This window comes from Physella acuta, unplaced genomic scaffold (assembly GCF_028476545.2).
Source record: "Physella acuta isolate Inbredline_101_S28 unplaced genomic scaffold, ASM2847654v3 ptg001167l, whole genome shotgun sequence".
NCBI lineage: Eukaryota > Metazoa > Mollusca > Gastropoda > Physidae > Physella > Physella acuta.
In genome coordinates this window covers 297,177-314,339 of record NW_026732684.1, presented here as the reverse complement: position 1 = coordinate 314,339, position 17,163 = coordinate 297,177, and the positions used below count along the sequence as shown (strand labels likewise).

The 17,163-nt window shown below is 44.6% G+C and overlaps 1 protein-coding gene across 1 annotated transcript; it reads left to right on the top strand.

Moving 5' to 3' along the window:
- The first annotated feature begins 3,189 nt into the window (after positions 1–3,189).
- On the top strand, positions 3,190–16,402 carry LOC131956654 (uncharacterized). The gene is made up of 6 exons (XM_059321187.1): positions 3,190–4,210; positions 6,077–9,359; positions 10,480–10,538; positions 10,934–11,102; positions 12,716–12,920; positions 14,750–16,402. Exons 1-6 carry the CDS (start codon positions 3,245–3,247, stop codon positions 14,898–14,900), a joined length of 4,833 nt encoding a protein of 1,610 aa, XP_059177170.1. The 5' UTR covers positions 3,190–3,244; the 3' UTR covers positions 14,901–16,402.
- The last annotated feature ends 761 nt before the right edge of the window (positions 16,403–17,163 follow it).

The following is a 17,163-nucleotide window of genomic DNA, read 5'->3' as shown; positions in this document are numbered from 1 at the left end:
CTGTTTAAAGTTAATCTCTGGCCTATATTGAAATATTTAGACCTTGGTTTTTGGTTTATTATACTATTATATTTGACACAAATATAGATTTGATATGAAACGATAGATGACCTACAAGCTAAATATAGCGACTGAATGTGAGAGGATCTAAGCACGTTGCTTATTTTCTCTATGGTGGCGGAAATAAGCACTTCCAGAAAAAGCACAATTACATTTTGTTAGGTCTTTAGAGTTGCTGTTCCTTAAACTGAAGTTATATTTTTAACTGATGGAAACTACATACCGGTATTGCTAAAATAAAAATAGTACAGTAATGAAAACTAATTTACTTCCGGTATCTTAGATAGGGCCTATACTTTTAAGTTTAACATATTAATATTAGAAAAAATTAGTAGATTTAGAATAGATATGGATCATCTAGGCTAGATTCTAGAATCTAAATCGAATATTTATATTAGTCTAGATCTGGCTCTAATTCTATTACACAAGATTAGTTTAGTAGGCCCACATGAAAAAAAAAATGTTTGCTCTTAGTCTTATTCTCGCAGATAACTCAAGTTCAAGTAAGTAAGACCTAGAGTCTAGATTCTAGTAAGTTAAGTTCTCAAAATTATTTAAAAGTTAAAATAAAAATTTGCTTTAAAATATTTTAAAAGTCATAGATCTAGATCTAATAATTCTACATGATGTTATTAAAATCCCTGGTTACTGGTTAGGCTATGCCGCTATAGGCATAGAGGCCCTAAAATTTGTTACGATTTAGTCACAATAATACTTTTAAGATGTAGAATATACTTAAAATTATACTATCATACCTATTCTTATGATTTTTTTCTTGTAATTACATTCCGTACCAGTCAGTACCAGATCTTGCTTTAAATACCTGATAACATTCCTGACAAATTTCACAGAGAATAAGAGTTCTTAGGTCTATTATTTAATTATATATGGCGTATGGCGGTATGAACTTCTCTGATCGAGCGAATGTGAGCACACATGTAAAAATGTACATTCTTTTTTTCTCTTCTTATGTTAAGCTTAATTTGATTTTATAGGCCTATCACAGTATCAGTCCAAAATAAATAAGAAAATATATAGGACCTAATTGTACAAAATAGCTGGTTTAGTTTAGGGGGGGGGGGGGGTGATAAAACTGACACCATCAACAATCTCAAATAACAATATTCTTGCTGTGACTATGCTATACGCCTACACTACTGATATCTAAACCAAAGTGAACTCACAGTTTGCTGTGACTATGCTATACGCCTACACTACTGATATCTAAACCAAAGTGAACTCACAGTTTGAGTTGGTATTTTTCTCCTGCTGATAAGAAAACGAGAGTGGGCAATCAATATCACAGGAGCAAAAAAAATATTTAAAAATAAGCATGCTACGCATCTAAAGTTTAAGTGTTTACTCTAATCTGCACACAAAACTTTCTGGAGCAAGTGTTCAATATGTTCAATATTAACTGATTTTATATAGGCCTACAGAACCAAATATAGGGTATTTAGAAACAGTAGGACCTAACACTAGCAAATCCACAAAACTATTTAACACACACAGTAAAACTAAAACACAAAAAAAAATACTAGAAAATCTACAAGTAAATCAAATAAGCATAAAAGGTAAAATTTGAATACAGAAAATACAAATTTATTACTATTATTATAGACCAAACTTAATGCCTGTACCAAATACCGGCTGGGGCAATTAGCTTTAGGATCCGGTTCAGAATAGCTACTTCCATTCTTAGATCTAGATCTAGTATTTTTGATAACTACTAACTAAGCCTAAACTCTAAACAAAACTGTTAAAAGCCAAAAATAATTTGTTTGGGGCCTAGATCTACATTTTTATCACAGAAAATATAAACAAAAATGTCAGAGCTATGGTGGTGTTATAAAATTTAATTTTATTTAAAAACTTCATCAGCAAAGTTTTGAGAACAATTTACTATGAAGTGGGGTTTTCAGAATATTGATCACAGAGTTCCTGAATAGCCAACCTATGTTTGTCTTACGAAAGTTAAACTCTGGTTTATAACTTTGGTTTGATGAAATTAAATAGAAATGTAGTCCTAAGCTTTAAAAATTCTGCTTTTCTCTAGTACTGAGTACTAGACGTCTACTACTGTTTCTTACTTACTACTTCTAGATATATTGCTGGAATTTTAAGGGAAAAAGTCAGCATTCAAAAAGTTGTCCAGGGGACCCAAGTTTTTAAAATAAAAACATTTGGAGTTTTTTTTTTATTTTCTTGTTTATTGTCATTATTTTTAAGAGGAAAAATGTTCTCGGAATCATAAAATTGCTATCAAAATGGGAATCATCATACTGCAGAAAAAGAACAACTACTTTTTTTTGTAATCAGTTCAGAAACTTTAGCCTTTGAGAAAATTGACAGTCTCAGTCTACCGTACGGAGATCTAGCCCATATGTTTTATGTTGTAAAGAAAAAATATTTACGAACGTACTAAACTGCTGTCATTGCTAATGAGATAATAATTTAAACATGAGGACAAGTTCAAAAAGAAATGCCTACAGGAGGTTGTGTATGTTTATAAATTGTGTAGTTACTCCGCGGAAAGCTACTCTCAAGAAGAAATACCACGTATGATTTAAATATGCTGACATGTTCATAGTCCGTTTATATACTGATTTGCTTTCAATAGATTTTAGTCATATTGTCATAGCAACAACATCTGAATTCTTTAACACCATGTTTTGTTCTGCTTATTGGGGGAAGGGGGGAAATGTGTCGTCACAGGCTCAAATAGCAATGGTTCAGGCATTGACATGCTCTATAAGTCTACCTGTAAGTTGGCTGATTTGTTCTCCTCTCCTACCATTGACTGGGTTAAATTTGGTAATGTTGTAGATTAGTTGTAGTTTGCAAGTTATATCATTTCGTTTCAAATACTAGCTCATCCACAAAGAAGCAAGTCAAATGAACATAAAAGATATTCACTATCACACAGGTCATGTCTAACTATAGACCAAACTAAATGCAGGGTCAGGGTAGTGGTCCATGGCTGAACAGACCCTGGTCCCAAGAGCTAGTTGTTTATATATATATCTAAAAACTCTTGTTGAGTTGTGAATAACCTAACCATTATCTTTGATTCCTTAACCTTTTATTACCCAGCTATGACTTAATGACTTTACTTTTTTCTAGGCTAGAATCTGACTCGACTTGAAATGTTGACTGTACTGTGAGGGCCCGAGCATCTTCAAACATGGCCGACAGAGAGGAAGAGAAAAAGATGAGCAAGTTGAAGCGGAGATTCAGCAAAAAGCCTGCCTCACCTGGCCCTGCCTCACCTGGACCTGATGACCTCCCACCTGCAAACCTCAGGTCAGCGACCTTACCGACCTCAACTGACCTTGGCGCCATGGCCCTGCACCAGTCCCACAGTGAGGGGCTGTTCTCCAAGCTCAAGAGGAAGCTGCGCATCAACAGCAAGGGCAAGTACGACCTGAAATCTTCCCTCCTACCCTCCCCTGTCAAGCCAGCAGACGTGCGTCGCAAGAGTGACGACACCCAGCTGCGCCACAAGGAACAGACTTTACATGTCGACGTCAAAACTCCTGCGGCTCAGTCTGTCAAAACACAGCGCAAGACCAAATCTGACAAGGAAGAAGTTATTTTAATCCGCAAAGACAAGCGAGTGAGCGTGCTGTGTAAGGCAGAGAATGGCGGCAAGCCGGAGGTGATATTCACCAATGTGGAGGTCTCGGACGATGAGTCCTCTGGGCTGTGGGAGGTTCTAGAAGAAGATCCTTACGCCACCATCAACTCGGTGAAAGCTCCAGCAACATCTGTGGTTCAGGCTGCTCCCAGACAGGCTGAAGTAGAGTGCATGTACGCCAGGATCAACCCTGACAGGACCAGACCTTCTCCACTCCTGCAGAACAAGGACATGAACATCCAGGCCAAGGACTTCAACAGCAGTGTCCAGGCCAGGCTCAGATGTAGGAATGACCACGACTACGAGACTTTGGACGAGGTCAAGCGTCAAACACAGGTGTTGAGCCTTTGCGCTGACCCTCTGGTGGCTGGTGCTGACCCAATGAGCACACCTGACCTTGACCCTGACTATGAAACACTAGATGAGGTCAAGAAAAAGTGCGCCACTGTGTATCCAGTCCAGACCAGCTCCCAGGATGGGGGGGACCAGGACAGTTTACACTCAGCTCGGCAGGTCAGTCCTTAGTTGTGTGGGTATCTCTCAGTCCTTAGTTGTGTGGGTATCTCTCAGTCCTTAGTTGTGTGGGTATCTCTCAGTCCTTAGTTGTGTGGGTATCTCTCAGTCCTTAGTTGTGTGGGTATCTCAGTCCTTAGTTGTGTGGGTATCTCAATCCTTAGTTGTGTGGGTGTCTGTTATCTCAGTCCTTAGTTGTGTGGGTATCTCAGTCCTTAGTTGTGTGGGTATCTCTCAGTCCTTAGTTGTGTGGGTATCTCTCAGTCCTTAGTTGTGTGGGTATCTCTCAGTCCTTAGTTGTGTGGGTATCTCTCAGTCCTTAGTTGTGTGGGTACTCTCAGTCCTTAGTTGTGTGGGTATCTCAGTCCTTAGTTGTGTGGGTATCTCTCAGTCCTTAGTTGTGTGGGTATCTCTCAGTCCTTAGTTGTGTGGGTATCTCAGTCCATAGTTGTGTGGGTATCTCAGTCCTTAGTTGTGTAGGTATCTCTCAGTCCTTAGTTGTGTGGGTATCTGTTATCTCAGTCCTTAGTTGTGTGGGTATCTCTCAGTCCTTAGTTGTGTGGGTATCTGTTATCTCAGTCCATAGTTGTGTGGGTATCTCAGTCCTTAGTTGTGTGGGTATCTCTCAGTCCTTAGTTGTGTGGGTATCTGTTATCTCAGTACTTAGTTTTGTGGGTATCTCTTAGTCCTTAGTTGTGTGGGTATCTGTTATCTCAGTCCTTAGTTGTGTGGGTATCTCTCAGTCCTTAGTTGTGTGGGTATCTGTTATCTCAGTCCTTAGTTGTGTGGGTATCTGTTATCTCAGTCCTTAGTTGTGTGGGTATCTCAGTCCTTAGTTGTGTGGGTATCTCAGTCCTTAGTTGTGTGGGTATCTCTCAGTCCTTAGTTGTGTGGTTATCTCAGTCCTTAGTTGTGTGGGTATCTGTTAACTCAGTCCTTAGTTGTGTGGGTATCTGTTATCTCAGTCCTTAGTTGTGTGGGTATCTCAGTCCTTAGTTGTGTGGGTATCTCAGTCCATAGTTGTGTGGGTATCTCAGTCCTTAGTTGTGTGGGTATCTCTCAGTCCTTAGTTGTGTGGGTATCTCAGTCCATAGTTGTGTGGGTATCTCAGTCCTTAGTTGTGTGGGTATCTCTCAGTCCTTAGTTGTGTGGGTATCTCTCAGTCCTTAGTTGTGTGGTTATCTCAGTCCTTAGTTGTGTGGGTATCTGTTAACTCAGTCCTTAGTTGTGTGGGTATCTGTTATCTCAGTCCTTAGTTGTGTGGGTATCTCAGTCCTTAGTTGTGTGGGTATCTCTCAGTCCTTAGTTGTGTGGGTATCTCTCAGTCCTTAGTTGTGTGGGTATCTCAGTCCATAGTTGTGTGGGTATCTCAGTCCTTAGTTGTGTGGGTATCTGTTAACTCAGTCCTTAAATGTGTGGGTATCTCTCAGTCCTTAGTTGTGTGGGTATCTCTCAGTCCTTAGTTGTGTGGGTATCTGTTATCTCAGTCCTTAGTTGTGTGGGTATCTCAGTCCTTAGTTGTGTGGGTATCTCAGTCCTTAGTTGTGTGGGTATCTCAGTCCATAGTTGTGTGGGTATCTCTCAGTCCTTAGTTGTGTGGGTATCTCTCAGTCCTTAGTTGTGTGGGTATCTCAGTCCTTAGTTGTGTGGGTATCTCAGTCCTTAGTTGTGTGGGTATCTCAGTCCATAGTTGTGTGGGTATCTCTCAGTCCTTAGTTGTGTGGGTATCTCTCAGTCCTTAGTTGTGTGGGTATCTCAGTCCTTAGTTGTGTGGGTATCTCTCAGTCCTTAGTTGTATAGAATCCCTGTAAAAAGAATGCAGCATAAAAAATGTATGTGATAAGCTTGAAAGATTTTCTTTTCCAGAGTGTACATGCTGAGGGCAGCCAATCAGACGGAGTTTCTTCCCCCTCCGCCTTGGCCCCATTGGCCGCCAGCATTGACTCCTCCCTGCCCCATGACCAGCCCCCACAGGAGGAGTGTATCTATGACAACCCTAATGTCATCCTGCGCAAGCAGTCGTGCCGTATGCTGCCAGGATCCAGCTCCCTACAGGTGCGTCGCAGCCCCGTCATGTCCGAGGCGCCAGTGGTCAAGTCTCCAGCAGAGGAGGAGCTGGTGGAGAAGCTGAGCTCCCTGCTGGCCCCGCCCCTGCCACTGCGCAACTACCAGAAAGATGAGATCAAGGGGGAGAGGATGAAAGCTGCCAGCACACGCCACTCGTGGGCGTCCCAGCCTGCCAGACATCTGGAGCTGATGGACAGCTCCTTCCACAGGGACTTGCTGCGACCTTCACCTTCACAGTCCTACCACAACATCCACAACATCCAGAAGATGGATGGGCCTGACACTACACCTGCGGACACGAGACCCCACCAGACAGGTCATGTGACCACCTCCTGTAGAGAACTGACTGACAGTGCACATTACGCAACCAATACACCTGCACCATCTCTAGTGCTGGGAGCACAGGTACCTGTACCAGGTGTACACATGGGTACAGGTGCACCAGGTGTACACATGGGTACAGGTGCACCAGGTGTACAGTTGGGTACAGGTGCACCAGGTGTACAGTCCAATGCTGGTGCAGTATCCATACTGTTAGACCATGTGCAGGAGACAGCACCAGCAGACCTAGGGGAGGGTGTGAGTGGACGTCTGGAAGGGTTTAGCCACAAGATGGCAGAACACATTCTAGAACAAGCAATAGAGCAGCGCCACACCCACCCTGGGCGTGTGGCTGAAGCTATGGAGCGCCACACCCACCCTGGGGGTGTGGCTGAAGCCATGGAGCGCCACACCCACCCTGGGGGTGTGGCTGAAGCTATGGAGCCACACCACATAGACAGCAGAAGAGCAACACAAAGTGTCAATAACAGCTTTTCTGGGACCAGATCTCCTGCAGAGTGTGAGGACATGACTGGTCAGTTTGGTGGGACGGACTCAAGACTGCAGAATGGATATGTTGAAGAAACCACAGAGGTCATGAGGTCAAACCCAGACCAGACCCTGCAAGAGCTTTACAAGTCCCAAGGAGCTCGACCTAAAGTTTGGCTACCTGCCGAGCACACAAAACACACAGAGAGAATCCACACTGGCAAGTTGGATGTACTGGCAGAAAGTATTAGAGATAGGATGGAAGAAGATCTGCCATCAAACAAGCCTAAAGAATGTGAAGACCTACATCAAAGCATTCCTTTCAAATGTGAAGATCTGCTTCAGACCTCCCCCTCCTATGATGAAGACCTGTGTCAAAGCTCCCCCTCGTATCATGATGGCATGTGTTCACCCAGCTCCCCCTCGTATCATGATGGCATGTGTTCACCCAGCTCCCCCTCGTATCATGATGGCATGTGTTCACCCAGCTCCCCCTCGTATCATGATGGCATGTGTTCACCCAGCTCCCCCTCGTATCATGATGGCATGTGTTCACCCAGCTCCCCCTCGTATCATGACGGCCTGTGTTCACCCAGCAGCCCAGACAGCGAGGAGCTAGATGACCTGAGGGTGCAGGAGACCGTGTATGTGGACTCTGAAGAAGAAAGCCACAATGTCCGCAAGGTGGTGACTCGAGAGCTGTGTGTGACGCAAGTGACCAAGCCGGTCATCTACGCCAACCCCCGTCTGCTGGAGAACGTCATCAGTGGACCCTTCAAGACAGAGACAGGTGTGGACGGGCAGTATTTTGTCAATGGTGTCTTCAAGTGGGGCAGGTACTACCACCACTACCTGCCAGACAGGCAAGCTGTTGAGGCCAAATTAAAAGGTTTCTTTCATTATGTGCGTGCCATGTTAATGAGCAGGTCAGAGTTGAAGGTCAAGGACAAGCTGGCTAGAGAGCAGCAGCTAGAGATGGACTCGCTGCAAGCAAAAATTGAAAAACGTCTGCGGGAGGTGCACGACTTCCCCACCTTCCAGGGGATTCGCATCCACCTGCTCAAGACTGAGGCACTGGACAACTGGGAACCAGAGATTCCTACCCCAGCTCTGACCAGCTCCAGAAGCAAGGAGAGAGCTGCCAAGGAAGCTGTGAGCGTGGAGCGTGTAGGTGGGCGCCAGAGCTGGCCTGAGGTGGAGCTGGTGGAGGACCTGCACTTTGATGAGAACCAGGCCAGTGTCTGCCCTGCTGGCTGCACCCACAAGCCCTGCCTCACCCTGACCAAACCTGCTGATGTCCTTCAGGACTTCATCAAGCTGAGCATGAGCCAGAGCATCACCTGTTCCAGGTGTGGCCCAGACCAGGACTCAGACTCTGAAGATGAAATGCTGACGGCAGAGACCTATGCCAAGACCGTGTGTCGCTCCACGTCTCACGGCTCACCCACCAAGGTCAACTACATCAACAACGCACATTTCTGCCGCGCATTCTATGGGGAACTGGCGTATTTGGCTCGCCTGAGAAGGCCAAGGCCATTAGAGAAAGAGCTGATAGTGCCAGGTCCAGACAGTGAGTGTGGGGGCTGTGAGAGCCACATCTCCTGGACCAACTGGTGCCACATGGATGCCCTGATGAAGAAGTTGGTGCCACACATCTCTCCACGCCTGGACTTCCAGTTCCTGCTCAAGACTTACGAGGAGTTCAAGTTTTTTATCTTGAAAGAGAGATCCAGAAATCTGGAGCACAAGGGCTGCTTCACCAAAGGAAATGTCTGCTGCAGGTTTGAGGAGCTGGTCTTCCTTAAGTTGATTCGCGATGAAGTGCGCTATTTTGCTCATGTGCTGAGCAGGTCAAAGGTCAGTGAGGCGCTGTTCCTGGAGGAGCGGGACGTGGCCTTCACCCTGCTGACCCTGCTCAAGCTGCTGCTGAGAAACATCCACAAGATCAAAAAGTCCCAGACCAGAGAGCCTGTGGCTGGAATCTTGGACAAGCCGGCGTCTCTGCTGGCTGCCAAAAGATGGATCCCGTTCCGTCACTCGTCGTATGAGCGCTGGATCTCCGAGAAACTTGAAGATCCTATTTGGGATGAGCAGAACTTTCATTTTGACAACTACACCAACTTTCGCACCACCACCAACTCGTACGCTCTCAAGAGTTGGAGGTCCCCTCAGGACTTTGTGCAGGACCCCAATGTCCTGGTCTCTTGTAGGACAGTGTTTGCTCACACAGATACACGCTCCATAGAGCTGGCGGGCATGAGAGCCAATGAAGGTAGGAGAACCTTTAAAGGTCACATGTCATAGGTCACACTAACTTAAGGTATGAGAACCTTTAAAGGTCACATGTCATAGGTCACACTAACTTAAGGTAGGAGAACCTTTAAAGGTCACATGTCATAGGTCACACTAACTTAAGGTCAGCTCTCAGATATTGATAGGTCACACTAACTTAAGGTAGGAGAACCTTTAAAGGTCACATGTCATAGGTCACACTAACTTGAGGTCAACTCTCAGATATTGATAGGTCACACTAACTTGAGGTCAACTCTCAGATATTGATAGGTCACATTAACTTGAGGTCAGCTCTCAGATATTGATAGGTCACATTAACTTGAGGTCAACTCTCAGATATTGATAGGTCACATTAACTTGAGGTCAACTCTCAGATATTGATAGGTCACATTAACTTGAGGTCAACTCTCAGATATTGATAGGTCACATTAACTTAAGGTCAACTCTCAGATATTGATAGGTCACATTATCTTGAGGTCAACTCTCTCAGATAGGTCACATTAACTTGAGGTCAGCTCTCAGATATTGATAGGTCACACTAACTTAAGGTAGGAGAACCTTTAAAGGTCACATGTCATAGGTCACACTAACTTGAGGTCAACTCTCAGATATTGATAGGTCACATTAACTTGAGGTCAACTCTCAGATATTGATAGGTCACATTAACTTGAGGTCAACTCTCAGATATTGATAGGTCACATTATCTTGAGGTCAACTCTCTCAGATAGGTCACATTAACTTGAGGTCAACTCTCAGATATTGATAGGTCACATTAACTTGAGGTCAACTCTCTCAGATATTGATCTTTCTCTGACATTATAATCTTACATGTTTGAAGAATTTTTGTCCTGTGGTTTTTCTCCATGTTTGACTGAATTTTTGTCCTGTGGTTTATCTCCATGTTTGACTGAATTTTTGTCCTGTGGTTTATCTCCAAGTTTGACTCAATTTTTGTCCTGTGGTTTTTCTCCAAGTTTGACTCAATTTTTGTCCTGTGGTTTTTCTCCATGTTTGACTCAATTTTTGTCCTGTGGTTTTTCTCCAAGTTTGACTCAATTTTTGTCCTGTGGTTTTTCTCCAAGTTTGACTGAATTTTTCAGAGCCCAAGCCACTGCAGGAGAGGGAAGATTTTCTGGAGAGTATGGAACAGCTTCAGCAGGTAGGTTTTGTGGTCTACAGCTGGTGTGTGTTGGTCTACAGCTGGTGTGTGTTGGTCTACAGCTGGTGTGTGTTGGTCTACAGCTGGTGTGTGTTGGTCTGTGGTCTATATCTGGTTTGTGTTGGGCTAGGGCTTGAGTGTGTTGGTTATGTTGTATACTTTTGTGGTTTTCGTTTAAGTTATATTTTGTGTCAGATCTTAAGGGTTTTTTTTTATATTTTTGTCATGTTTCTTAATTAATGTTTCGATTATATTATGTCATGTTTCTTGATGTTTTGATTTTATTTTTGTCATTTCTCTTGATGTTTTGATTTTATTTGTCATGTTTTTTGATGTTTGGATTTTATTTTTATTATGTTTCTTGATGTTTCTTTTTTTTCTTCCTGAACCAACAGCAAGACTGGTACTGGGGTCCTATCTCCTATGAACAAGCTGCCCTTGTGTTGAAGGACAAGGAGGACGGGTCCTTCCTGGTGCGGGACAGCTCAGACCAGAAGTATTTGCTGAGTATCAGCTTCAAGTCCCTGGGGGAGGTGCACCACACCCGCATAGAGCACGCCAAGGGTAAGCACAACATTCACGTGTAGCACCCAGCCAAGGGTAAGCACAACATTCACCTCTAGCAACCAGCCAGGGTAAGCACCCCATTCACCTGTAGCAACCACTTAAACAATTTTTCATACTTCCCCACAAATTGTAAGAATTCTTATCTTTTATTTTCCCAACAGAAGCATATTTTTTCAGCAAAAAAAATCTTTTCTTTTTTTTTTAAACTAAGTAATTATATTTCTTTAATAATAATTCATTTTATAAAAGTATGATTTGTGTTTTATGTATTCATTTATGATTAATTAAAGGTGTGGATGGGTGAAAAGGCATAGATCTTGAAAAACTGAGTGGAAATAATTCCAGTGAAACATGAAAATAATTACAGTGAAACATGAAAATAATTACAGGCTTACAGAGTTAATGGTTCACCCATATTTCAATGGGTACCACATATTTCAATGGTTACCCACATAAATATTTGAAGTGTTCCCCCAATATTTGAAGTGTTCCCCCAATATTTGAATGGTTCCCCCAATATTTGAATGGTTCCCCCAATATTTGAATGGTTCCCCCAATATTTGAATTGTTCCCCCAATATTTGAATGGTTCTCCCAATATTTGAATGGTTCCCCCAATATTTGAATGGTTCCCCCAATATTTGAATGGTTCCCCCAATATTTGAATGGTTCCCCCAATATTTGAATGGTTCCCCCAATATTTGAATGGTTCCCCCAATATTTGAATGGTTTCCCCAATATTTGAATGGTTCCCCCAATATTTGAAGTGTTCCCCAATATTTGAATGGTTCCCCCAATATTTGAATGGTTTCCCCAATATTTGAATGGTTCCCCCAATATTTGAAGTGTTCCCCAATATTTGAAGTGTTCCCCAATATTTGAATGGTTCCCCCAATATTTGAATGGTTTCCCCAATATTTGAATGGTTCTCCCAATATTTGAATGGTTCCCGCAATATTTGAAGTGTTCCCCCAATATTTGAATGGTTCCCCCAACATTTGAATGGTTCCCCCAATATTTGAAGTGTTCCCCCAATATTTGAAGTGTTCCCCCAATATTTGAATGGTTCCCCCAATATTTGAATGGTTCCCCCAATATTTGAATGGTTCCCCCAATATTTGAATGGTTCCCCCAACATTTGAATGGTTCCCCCAATATTTGAATGGTTCCCCCAATATTTGAATGGTTCCCCCAATAGTTGAATGGTTCCCCCAATAGTTGAATGGTTCCCCCAATATTTGAATGGTTCCCTAATATTTGAATGGTTCCCCCAATATTTGAATGGTTACCCCAATATTTGAATGGTTCCCCCAATATTTGAAGTGTTCCCCCAACATTTGAATGGTTCCCCCAACATTTGAATGGTTCCCCCAACATTTGAATGGTTCCCCCAATATTTGAATGGTTCCCCCAATATTTGAATGGTTCCCCAATATTTGAATGGTTTCCCCAATATTTGAAGTGTTCCCGCAATATTTGAAGTGTTCCCCAATATTTGAATGGTTCCCCCATTATTTGAATGGTTTCCCCAATATTTGAATGGTTCCCCAATATTTGAATGGTTCCCCCAATATTTGAATGGTTCCCCAATATTTGAATGGTTCCCCACAGGTCTGTTCAGCTTCTGGTCCCAGCCGGAGTCCCATGGTAAAGCTCGTATCTGTGAGTTCATTGACAAGTCCATCCAGAACTCCAGGGACGGCAGGTTCCTCTACTTCCTGCGACCCAGTGCCCGGGGTACCCCGCCCCTCCCCATACGGTTACTGCTGCCAGTCTCAAGAAACTTCCGGGTTGCCACCCTCAAGCATTTGTCAAGGTGAGTCATCTAGGTCACCACCACTTCCTGTCTGATCACCACTTCATGTCTGGTCACCACCACTTCCTGTCAGGTCACCACTTCATGTCTGGTCACCACCACTTCATGTCTGGTCACCACCACTTCCTGTCTGGTCACCACCACTTCCTGTCTGGTCACCACTTACTTGTCTGGTCACCACTTCATGTCTGGTCACCACCACTTCCTGTCTGGTCACCACCACTTCATGTCTGGTCACCACCACTTCCTGTCTGGTCACCACCACTTCCTGTCTGGTCACCACTTACTTGTCTGGTCACCACTTCATGTCTGGTCACCACCACTTCCTGTCTGGTCACCACCACTTCCTGTCTGGTCACCACCACTTCCTGTCTGGTCACCACCACTTCCTGTCTGGTCACCACCAACACCTGTCAGGTCACCACCACTACCTGTCAGGTCACCACCACTTCCTGTCAGGTCACCACCACTTCCTGTCTGGTCACCACCACTTCCTGTGTGGTCACCACCACTTCCTGTCAGGTCACCACCACTACCTGTCTGGTCACCACTTCATGTCTGGTCACCACCACTTCATGTCTGGTCACCGCTTCATGTCTGGTCACCACCACTTCCTGTCAGGTCACCACCACTTCCTTGTCTGGTCACCACTTCATGTCTGGTCACCACCACTACATGGCAGGTCACCACCACTTCCTGTCAGGTCACCACCACTTCCTGTCTGGTCACCACCAACACCTGTCAGGTCACCACCACTACCTGTCAGGTCACCACCACTTCCTGTCTGGTCACCACCACTTCCTGTCTGGTCACCACCACTACCTGTCTGGTCACCACTTCATGTCTGGTCACCACCACTTCATGTCTGGTCACCACTTCATGTCTGGTCACCACCACTTCCTGTCAGGTCACCACCACTTCCTTGTCTGGTCACCACTTCATGTCTGGTCACCACCACTTCATGTCTGGTCACCACCACTTCCTGTCTGGTCACCACCACTTCCTGTCTGGTCACCACCACTACCTGTCTGGTCACCACTTACCTGTCTGGTCACCACTTCATGTCTGGTCACCACCACTTCCTGTCTGGTCACCACCACTTCCTGTCTGGTCACCACCACTTCCTGTCAGGTCACCACCACTTCCTGTCTGGTCACCACCAACACCTGTCAGGTCACCACCACTACCTGTCAGGTCACCACCACTTCCTGTCAGGTCACCACCACTTCCTGTCTGGTCACCACCACTTCTTGTCAGGTCACCACCACTACCTGTCTGGTCACCACCACTTCCTGTCTGGTCACCACCACTTCCTGTCTAGTCACCACCACTTCCTGTCAGGTCACCACCACTACCTGCCAGGTCACCACCACTACCTGTCAGGTCACCACCACTACCTGCCAGGTCACCACCACTTCTTGTCAGGTCACCACCACTACCTGTCAGGTCACCACCACTTCCTGTATTGTCACCACCACTTCCTGTCTGGTCACCACCACTACCTGTCAGGTCACCACTGCTTCCTGTCTGGTCACCACCACTACCTGTCAGGTCACCACCACTTCCTGTCTAGTCACCACTTCCTGTCAGGTCACCACCACTTCCTGTATTGTCACCACCACTACCTGTCAGGTCACCACTGCTTCCTGTCAGGTCACCACCACTTCCTGTATTGTCACCACCACTTCCTGTCTGGTCACCACCACTACCTGTCACCTCACCACCACTTCCTGTCAGGTCACCACCACTACCTGTCTGGTCACCACCACTATCTGTCAGGTCACCACCACTACCTGTCAGGTCACCACCACTACCTGTCCATTCCCCAGGTTTGTTATCCGCCAGACTGTCAGACAGGATCACCTGGACTACCTGCCCATACCTGAGAAGGTCAAGCGCTACCTGAAAGACAAACACTACTACGTGGAGATAGTGGATGAGGACCAGTGGGCATTTGGTGGGGACTACAGCAAGTCATGAGTGGCCATCTTACAGCAAGTCATGAGTGGAGTGGCCATCTTACAGCAAGTCATGAGTGGAGTGGCCATCTTACAGCAAGTCATGAGTGGAGTGGCCATCTTACAGCAAGTCATGAGTGGAGTGGCCATCTTACAGCAAGTCATGAGTGGAGTGGCCATCTTACAGCAAGTCATGAGTGGAGTGGCCATCTTACAGCAAGTCATGAGTGGAGTGGCCATCTTACAGCAAGTCATGAGTGGAGTGGCCATCTTACAGCAAGTCATGAGTGGAGTGGCCATCTTACAGCAAGTCATGAGTGGAGTGGCCATCTTACAGCAAGTCATGAGTGGAGTGGCCATCTTACAGCAAGTCATGAGTGGAGTGGCCATCTTACAGCAAGTCATGAGTGGAGTGGCCATCTTACAGCAAGTCATGAGTGGAGTGGAAATATTCTGTGAAATCCATTTTAGCGTTCTCATATTTCTAATATTTATTAAACATTTCCCCACCCCTTGCCCCACCCCCACTATTTATTGGACAGTTCCCCCCCCCCCCCCCACATCTGTTGTGGACCAACACAGATATCCAATGGCTTGATGACATTTTTGATTGTCCTGAGTTGTGTTCCTTGGTTGTGCCATCACATTTTTATGTACATTATTCACAATATTTTATTGTAAATTATTCACAATATTTTACTGTAGGAACTCATTTTTTTAATCTGTGGTCAATTTTATTGTAGAGGTCACTGTGACTTATTGTAGAGGTCACTGACTGTTATTGTAGAGGTCACTGACTTTTATTGTAGAGGTCACTGTGACTTATTGTAGAGGTCACTGACTTTTATTGCAGAGGTCACTGTGACTTATTGTAGAGGTCACTGACTTTTATTGCAGAGGTCACTGTGACTTATTGTAGAGGTCACTGACTTTTATTGTCAAGGTCACTGTGACTTTTATTGTAGAGGTCACTGACTTTTATTGTAGAGGTCACAGTGACATTACTTGTTGTGTTGCTATATGCATCTTCCAGCTGAAAAAGTATTTTTATATTTTTATACAGTGTGAGTGTGTTGACATGAACTAAATTAAGAACACTATGCTGAATGTAGATGTTATGATGTACACTATACTTTATGTACATCTTACAATGTACACTATACTCTATGTACATGTCACTATACTCTATGTACATGTGACTATATGCTTTATCTGTACACATCAGTGTTGTCTATGCCTAAGTAGAATAAATCTTTTGATACATTTAAATGCTGGTTCAGTGAGGGCAGAAACCTAACCCTAATAATGCCCCCTGTGTTGAAGCCCAATGCCCCATATTTTATGTAGCTCAATGCCCTATGTGATGTAGTCCTACAGCCCCATGTGATGTAGCCCTACATCCCCATGTGATGTACCCCTATAGCCCCATGTGATGTAGTCCTACAGCCCCATGTGATGTAGTCCTACTGCCCCATGTGATGTAGCCCTATAGCCCCATCTATGTAGCCCTATAGCCCCATGTGATGTAGCCCTACATCCCCATGTGATGTAGCCCTACATCCCCATGTGATGTACCCCTATAGCCCCATGTGATGTAGCTCTACAGCCCCATGTGATGTAGTCCTACTGCCCCATGTGATGTAGCCCTATAGCCCCATGTGATGTAGCCCTACTGCCCCATCTGATGTAGCCCTATAGCCCCATGTGATGTAGCCCTACAGCCCCATGTGATGTAGCCCTACTGCCCCATGTGATGTAGCCCTACTGCCCCATCTGATGTAGTCCTACTGCCCCATGTGATGTAGCCCTATAGCCCCATGTGATGTAGCCCTACTGCCCCATCTGATGTAGCCCTATAGCCCCATGTGATGTAGCCCTACAGCCCCATGTGATGTAGCCCTACTGCCCCATGTGATGTAGCCCTACTGCCCCATCTGATGTACCCCTACAGCCCCATGTGATGTAGCCCTATAGCCCCATCTATGTAGCCCTATAGCCCCATGTGATGTAGCCCTATAGCCCCATCTGATATAGCTCTATAGCCCCATGTGGTGTAACCCTATTACCGATAGTGTATTGTGGCTGTTAGCTTATCTGCTCTGTAAAATTGGTGTTGTATTTTTTATATAGCTTACATGTTGTGTTGATATTTAGTTTTATAACTTGAGGCTTTTAATATAGCTTTCATGTTGTGCTGATGTTTAGTTTTATAACTAGAAGCTTTTAATACAAAGTAAACCACACTGGCAGCTAGACCCCTTAAATCTTGTGTAACCTCTGACCTT